Source organism: Tamandua tetradactyla, chromosome 20 (genome assembly GCF_023851605.1).
Source record: "Tamandua tetradactyla isolate mTamTet1 chromosome 20, mTamTet1.pri, whole genome shotgun sequence".
NCBI classification, from domain to species: Eukaryota; Metazoa; Chordata; class Mammalia; order Pilosa; family Myrmecophagidae; genus Tamandua; species Tamandua tetradactyla.
The window spans coordinates 62,371,824-62,379,104 of record NC_135346.1 but is presented as its reverse complement, the minus strand read 5'-3'; the positions used below and the strand labels follow the sequence as shown (position 1 = coordinate 62,379,104).

The window sequence follows — 7,281 nt, the reverse complement described above, 5'->3', positions numbered from 1 at the left end:
AACGGGAATAACATTTATTGAGCTCACTCTTATTTTGTGCCATGTGTTTTTCAAGGGATTATCATGAATTAACTCATTTAATCCTTTCTCCTAGATGAGGTAGGTACTATTATTCTCATTTAACAGATTTTTGCTAGGAGCATTTCTGAGCCTCACCAGCTGTCCCACATAATAAAATGTGAAGTTCAAGAACAGTCATTCTCCTAAACATCCACATAAAAATTACTTAATCTGGTTCTACCAGTATTCGATTTATCACATTCAACTGGCCAACTATTTTATTCGGTAAGCCTAGTGCATTTTAGTGACCATATTTAATGGGATATTTATTAATGTTTGCCAACAAAATAATTTATTTTGAATACTGCATTTACTTTACTACTGAATTCTTCTAAAAAGTTTGTACCTCATTTTAAAATTTAATAATTTGGCTCTTTTTAAATACCAAAAATTACCACCAACAAACCCTTCCAGAGACCTTAAGAGGATTTCAAATACAATAAATTGACTCTTGTGAAGCTCACGATCTTAAAACTCAGCAATTCCAACCTATTAATGCACATATTTAAAACAAAAAACATGAGGCTGATCTATCAGAATCTCAAATGTCAAATTCTCTTTAATGATTACGAATAATTGCATTAAAACAGGTGTACCAGATTGACCCTTAGCTCAGTATCTTATGTCTCAATTTCAGCCCTTCTCGAGCAAGTCGTTACTGCCAACTATGAGGTTACCTTTTAGGAGACGTGGGATTACCGCCCATGAGGCTTGGCTAGGGGATTCAAGAAAGTCTACACTTCCCGGCCACAAATGAAGCACGGAGCCAAGGCAGTGATTGTCACTGTGACTATGCATATCGAGTTGCCCTTCAGGCCCCGGATTCATTTGTAATCTCTGACATGCCGATGATGCGCCCGGGAACGAATTTAATTCGCACGTCAGCCTCTACCAGAGACGGCCTTGTGCTTACTGCGAATCCTACAGCTCCTCCACAGAAAAAGTGGGTGGCTCTGAAAAGAGCCTTTGATTTCAAGAGATTTGACTGCCACGGGGAGGGCCGTTTTGCCTCACAGGCCTCACTTGCCCTTGGCCTTGTGGTGACTCTCGGTCTTCTTGGGCAGCAACACGGCCTGGATGTTGGGCAGGACGCCGCCCTGCGCGATGGTCACGCGGCCCAGCAGCTTGTTGAGCTCCTCGTCGTTGCGGATGGCCAGCTGCAGGTGGCGCGGGATGATGCGCGTCTTCTTGTTGTCGCGGGCCGCGTTGCCCGCCAGCTCCAGGATCTCGGCCGTCAGGTACTCGAGAACCGCAGCCAGGTAGACGGGCGCGCCGGCGCCCACGCGCTCCGAGTAGTTGCCCTTACGGAGCAGGCGGTGCACGCGGCCCACGGGAAACTGCAGCCCGGCGCGGGAAGAACGCGATTTAGCTTTGGAACGTGCTTTACCGCCTTGCTTTCCTCGCCCCGACATCTCCGACTTCAGCCGCACAAAACAACCCCGCTGATAACTACAAATCGAAATAACAACGCGGTGAAGCCCAGTATGCGCTTATATATGGTCCGGAGGTCGGGTAAACGGTAGCTTTTGATTGGACATCACATAAAGCCAATCAGAAACGGAACTTGGCATCTCCTAATTTGCATATTCCTTTCCCAGTGATGACGTTCAACACGTTCTACCCTATCAGAAACGAGGAACTTTCAATCCTTCATTTGAATACAAGACGTACAAATAGACTTGCTTCGAGGTCTGAAGGCTTGTTTTTGTTCAGCGCGACCGGCCATCATGCCTGACCCGTCTAAGTCGGCCCCTGCGCCGAAGAAGGGTTCTAAGAAGGCAGTCACTAAAGCTCAGAAAAAAGACGGCAAGAAACGTAAGCGTAGCCGTAAAGAGAGCTATTCCATCTACGTGTACAAGGTGCTGAAGCAGGTGCACCCCGACACTGGCATCTCGTCCAAGGCCATGGGCATCATGAACTCCTTCGTCAACGACATCTTCGAGCGCATCGCCAGCGAGGCTTCCCGCCTCGCGCATTACAACAAGCGCTCGACCATCACCTCGCGGGAGGTGCAGACGGCCGTGCGCCTGCTGCTGCCCGGGGAGCTGGCCAAGCACGCTGTGTCCGAGGGCACCAAGGCGGTCACCAAGTACACCAGCTCCAAGTAGAGCGCGCCCGCCCGCAGCCGAGCATCGGAACCCAAAGGCTCTTTTCAGAGCCACCCACGTTTGCAGTGAAAGGGTTTTGAACACGTATAACAAACTTTTAAGTGTTGTAGTGAGTTCTTGTTTGGGATCCTAAATCGTTTGTTGGTTTAAATCGGGAAATAGGGAGCAGGAGGGGAAGAACTGCTGAATGGCAGGCGTGGTTTGGGAGGCAAAATAGCAGCTGTTCGCGGGAGGTAATCAAGAGATTATTGTCTTTGCTTATCCTTTCGCCCGTAGTTACTTAGCACGTCAATGCCAAACTATAGCCGCTGGCTTGAAATTTACCTTGGTAGCCGGAACGGGTGTAGTACTGCATCCGGTGCCGTGGCTGTGTGCGCCGTGGCGGGCTCTTGGCATGGGCACCGGGTACGTCTCGTGGGTGAGGCCGAGCACCCGCCGGATGCAGGGCTCGAAGGGTGCTCCCCTGGATCTTGTCGGTCTGCTCTAGCGGTGGCGCGGGGAGATAATATTTACCTAAGGCTTTTCTGTCCCTCATCCTGTACCATCTTTATTCTCAAGCAATTAATATTCGTTGGGAGAGCTGTAGTAGGATCTGTTGGTGCCATAAGGGAAATCAAAACGCAGGGAAAACGGAGCGATTTGCCCTCCCGCACCTTGTGCTGCAGACGCCTAAGGTAATAAGAACCCAGCCTGTGCTGCAGAGATGAGAACCTTTTTCTTTTTTTCCCCACGGGCAGGCACCGGGAATCGAACTGGGTCTCTGGTATGGCAGGCGGGAATTCTGCCACTGAGCCACCGTCGCACCACCCGGGTTGAACCTTTTTATAAGAGAAGGGAAAGGAGTATGAAATTGGTTTTAAATGAATATTTGGGGAAGATGATTTGTTTTTTGAACAAATGTAGTTCTCCCCACCTTCCTACTTCAGTCCTACTGCTCTTTTATTTATGTCTTAATTCAATTAATGTTTGGGTTCCCCTTTCTTTTCTAAAAATAGTATTTATCTTGAGAGAGCCGTCTGGGTTCATGGAAAGCGCTTCGGTGTGAAGCCACTCAAAAGGAAATAGCTTACCTTTTGCTTTAGTTTGCTTTGTTGTGAAAAGGATGTTCCTAGCAATTACTTCGTTGAGCTCTTTTGAAAATGAGTTATTCGAAGTCCGCGTCATTGTCTCAGGCGAAGAACAGACAGGCGATAAAAAAATGATCGTTTTTAGCAAATCATCTCACAAAAGAAACGCGGTCGCATGGCTGTGCTGGGCGGGCGGAGGCGGGGCTCAGGGAGGATTGAGGCGTCCTAGGCATTACCATCCGAGCATCCTTGGCAACAGGCGAAATAGAGGCCAGGACCATCCCACCCGCATTCCCGCGCCTCCCCCGCCCCTTTTTTCTTGCTTGGGTTCACTCTAAAATAATTGTGAAAAACCAGCAAGTTTTAAAGTTGCCATTAAAATGCTTTTATTATAAATGTAGTTGCAAGAATACAAATTCCAACAATGTAGAAGCTGACTTTTTAAAAAAATAAGTTGTCATATCAACCTCTTAAATGTATCTATTGGAATATCGGTTTGATACCATAATCAATATATACAAACTTAAGTTCTTCTTTAGGGTAAGAAAATTTGGATGTCCCCCCCATTTATGTTTACATTCTGCCTCAAAACCTCCTAATTTAATATATATTTTAATGTTTAGCCATGTTTTATCTGTCACCCTTCTCTACGTCAAATATGTAAATTGAAATTCAAAAGTACTTCTAGGTGACCTCTCAATGTTAGAAAAAATCATCTGGATAGACCGTAATTCTTTAAAATATATAAAGTTTTGATTAATAATTATTAACAGTAAATCATGTCAATGAATCCTGTTTCTTTTAATGGGATGATGGCGGTTTTGGTTTCTTCCTTCCTTTTCCTCTTTCCTCTCCTGTCCCCTCCTCACCCCTCTTTTTTACCTTAATTACTACATTTGTCTATGGGAGTATTCGTTTGTATAGTCACAATGATATTAGGGTCCAGCATCATTTGCATTCCTTTGTCTTCTGTTATGGATATACGTTTTGAAAAAGTATTTACAAAAATAAATGGGAATGGAAATTTTGTCAGCCATTTTACTCAATTCTTTGCCTGCCTCATTAGAATTTGAATAGCCAAGAATTATCAAAATAAGTGGAACCTGTCAACACTCTTAATCCTCTCAAGAAATAATACTGTTAGTTTTCAAAAGTACAGAATCGAATTATCTTTGGTTATGAAGCAGGTGCTTTCTAGGGACTTCCAGACTCTTATCAAGGTAGATGAGGGAAATTTTCTTGTATGAACATCTTCAGTCACATGGAAGTGGACTCACTGGTCCACGTGGTTCTCTACCTCAGTGAACTTTTTAAAAAAATAGGCCTAATAAAGTGAGACTCTTAGAAGAGTATAATAAATAGGTGGTGTGCTATAGTAGGGAACAAATCTTGAAAGGACAGTACTGTTTAGCACCTAAAGTACAGCGGATGAACAAAATGTACATAATTTCTAAATACGATTTTATAAAAATACATTTTCTTAATGGGTAATGCCAAAGCTTTAATTAATTTCTCAGTCCTTTCGAATCCTCTGAAACCCTGATTTAACTTCAAGTAAGCAAAGACTGCCTCTAATTGCTGAACAGTCTGGGGGAGGGAAAGGAGCCCTGGGATCTCTGTTAAGGGAGCGGAAAAGAAGGTAAAACAGAGTCCTTAGTACTGAGATTTTATAATCAAGAAAGTTAAGGAAAATTGCCATAGAACCAACGTCTTTAATTATACTTAAAAAAAAAAAAAGGCTAATGCTGCTAGTTCAAATGAAAGCAGTTAATATCAAAGAATTTGGAGGAAGAAACTACAAACGCAAGAAAATGAATTTACTGTATGAGATAGAAAAAGACAATGTTGAAAAAATGTCTGGCTGTCACTGGAGATAGCTTGAATAGGGGAGCTAGGCTGGAATGTGAGAGAATTGTCCTTGGGTTGTAAATGAGCAGAGACCAACCCAAATCCCAGGACGAACTTACAGCTTTTGGAGGGTGGGTTGCACTGGCGGGGGAGCAGGGGGTACAGCATATTTTTTTGTGGGGGGGGAGTACAGGCTATTGCAGATATTTCTGTAGAGTGAGGAAGCCTGGCCTCAATCAGGCAGTCAAGATCATCTTCCCTCCCCGCCCTTGGATACGATTTCATCTTTCATCTTATTTTTTTTCCCAAACGCTCCCATTCCTTTTGTTATTAAATCTTTCATCCGGGAAATATCCTTCCTATTTTGCGTATGCTTTCTGACTAAAAAGAGAAAAGCCCTACTTTTTTTTTTTTACTAAAAAGGATTTTTCGCGGTTTGCTAGGCGTACGTCCAAAAAACGTATATGCCTATTTTTTGGACTGAAACATCCCGGAATCTCTTCATTTGGGGAAATTTTAGGTGAGAGATAAAGGAGGGGCTGTGTGCCCGCTGTTTTGGTTTCCAAACACGAACGCGTAGTGCTCATAAATTGCTATTAAGCTCGACGTTGCTCAGCTGTTTACTTTTTGGCTAGAAACTCGGCACGATTTAGGAGTCGTAGCCGAGTCGGGAAAGGGCTGGGGGAGGGCAGCGCCAGGCGCCACCGCCAGGACTGCGCGGCAACACCCGGGAAACAACGCCGAGGGGGCGGCAGGCGCCTGGGTCTGCGCGGCGGCGCCCAGACCGTCGCTGGTGCAACTACAGGACACAAGGGCTTGGAAACCTTCCCCCAGGATACCGGCGACCACGCTAAGGGCAAGTTGTCCCGGCCCTGGCGATAGACCCGGTCCGTGTACGCAAACGCCAAAGCCTTGCCGGCTTCTAGGATTTAAGGCTAAACTAGCAAGTTGAAGACGATTTTAGCTTTAGGGCTTTTTTTTTTTTTTTTTAGCCTGGAATAATTACGTCATCAAGAGCCAATTGAGCCAAGCTTTCAGGATTTGCGCTCCCATCCCTAGTCCAGGTCCAGCATCATCCAGGCCGGATTACAACGTCACAACCGAACTAGGTCTCACGCTCTTTTTTGAGCATGGAGGTGGCTCTGAAAAGAGCCTTTGGGTTCCGATGCTCGGCTGCGGGCGGGCGCGCTCTACTTGGAGCTGGTGTACTTGGTGACCGCCTTGGTGCCCTCGGACACGGCGTGCTTGGCCAGCTCCCCGGGCAGCAGCAGGCGCACGGCCGTCTGCACCTCCCGCGAGGTGATGGTCGAGCGCTTGTTGTAATGCGCGAGGCGGGAGGCCTCGCTGGCGATGCGCTCGAAGATGTCGTTGACGAAGGAGTTCATGATGCCCATGGCCTTGGACGAGATGCCGGTGTCGGGGTGCACCTGCTTCAGCACCTTGTACACGTAGATGGAGTAGCTCTCCTTGCGGCCGCGCTTGCGCTTCTTCCCGTCTTTCTTCTGCACCTTGGCGACGGCCTTCTTGGAGCCCTTCTTGGGGGCAGGAGCAGAACGGGAAGGATCTGGCATGTTCAGGCAGAGCCGGGACGGAAACAAACGGAAAGGGGGAAAGAGTGGGTCTATTTGTCATTTTTATATTCAAATGAAGGCTTCCGTGTTTCTAAAATCTGATTGGACGGTTTGCCCCGCGATGTCGTAAACAGGAAGAATGCATGTAAATAGAGCTGCCGGCTCCTCATTTTGATTGGACGGTCGTACCGCATCCTCTCCAGCCAATCGGAAAGCCCATCCACCGCGCGCCGGGGCTCGGTTTGGCAACCTTTGTTCAGAGCCCTTTGTTTTAACGGGAAAGAACATCTTCGTTTAATCACCACATCTGGACGCGACGGAAAAAAAAAAGGAAATAAAAACCCATTTTAACACCGGGGCGCTATGTTCAAGCGCTATGTGGCAAATACAGTGGGAAATGTCTTTCTGGGGCCAGGAGCTAGGAAGGGGAAGCTAATGTTTACTTGCGAAGAGGGGAATGGTATTGGAGAAATAGGAGACCGAAATAAGCAATCCGAACTGCTTAAACCAATTATATTGTATTAATTTCTTTTTCAGAGACCAAAGAGAAATTCCTTTGGTTCAAGAGTAAATTCAAATGGTTCGTTAGGAATCACTGAAAATATATCAAGGTACTTAAGTTGGAAA

General features: G+C 46.1%; 3 protein-coding genes across 3 annotated transcripts; 1 reads left to right on the top strand and 2 right to left on the bottom strand.

Annotated features, from left to right (window-relative positions):
• Positions 1 to 636: 636 nt before the first annotated feature.
• Positions 637 to 1,533, bottom strand: H2AC25 (H2A clustered histone 25). Its single transcript, XM_077138124.1, has one exon. It carries the CDS (start codon positions 1,470 to 1,472, stop codon positions 1,080 to 1,082), a length of 393 nt encoding a protein of 130 aa, XP_076994239.1. The 5' UTR covers positions 1,473 to 1,533; the 3' UTR covers positions 637 to 1,079.
• A 218-nt stretch (positions 1,534 to 1,751) lies between these two features.
• On the top strand, positions 1,752 to 2,225 carry LOC143664669 (histone H2B type 3-B). The gene has a single exon (XM_077138125.1). The coding sequence runs from the start codon at positions 1,788 to 1,790 to the stop codon at positions 2,166 to 2,168; it is 381 nt and encodes a 126-aa protein (XP_076994240.1). The 5' UTR covers positions 1,752 to 1,787; the 3' UTR covers positions 2,169 to 2,225.
• A 4,012-nt stretch (positions 2,226 to 6,237) lies between these two features.
• Positions 6,238 to 6,720, bottom strand: LOC143664667 (histone H2B type 3-B-like). The gene has a single exon (XM_077138123.1). It carries the CDS (start codon positions 6,652 to 6,654, stop codon positions 6,274 to 6,276), a length of 381 nt encoding a protein of 126 aa, XP_076994238.1. The 5' UTR covers positions 6,655 to 6,720; the 3' UTR covers positions 6,238 to 6,273.
• Between the last annotated feature and the right edge of the window lie 561 nt (positions 6,721 to 7,281).

Excerpts from the sequence above, each read along its gene's own strand:
- H2AC25 (XM_077138124.1), bottom strand. The coding sequence starts at position 1,472 with ATGTCGGGGCGAGGAAAGCAAGGCGGTAAAGCACGTTCCAAAGCTAAA.
- LOC143664669 (XM_077138125.1), top strand. The coding sequence starts at position 1,788 with ATGCCTGACCCGTCTAAGTCGGCCCCTGCGCCGAAGAAGGGTTCTAAG.
- LOC143664667 (XM_077138123.1), bottom strand. The coding sequence starts at position 6,654 with ATGCCAGATCCTTCCCGTTCTGCTCCTGCCCCCAAGAAGGGCTCCAAG.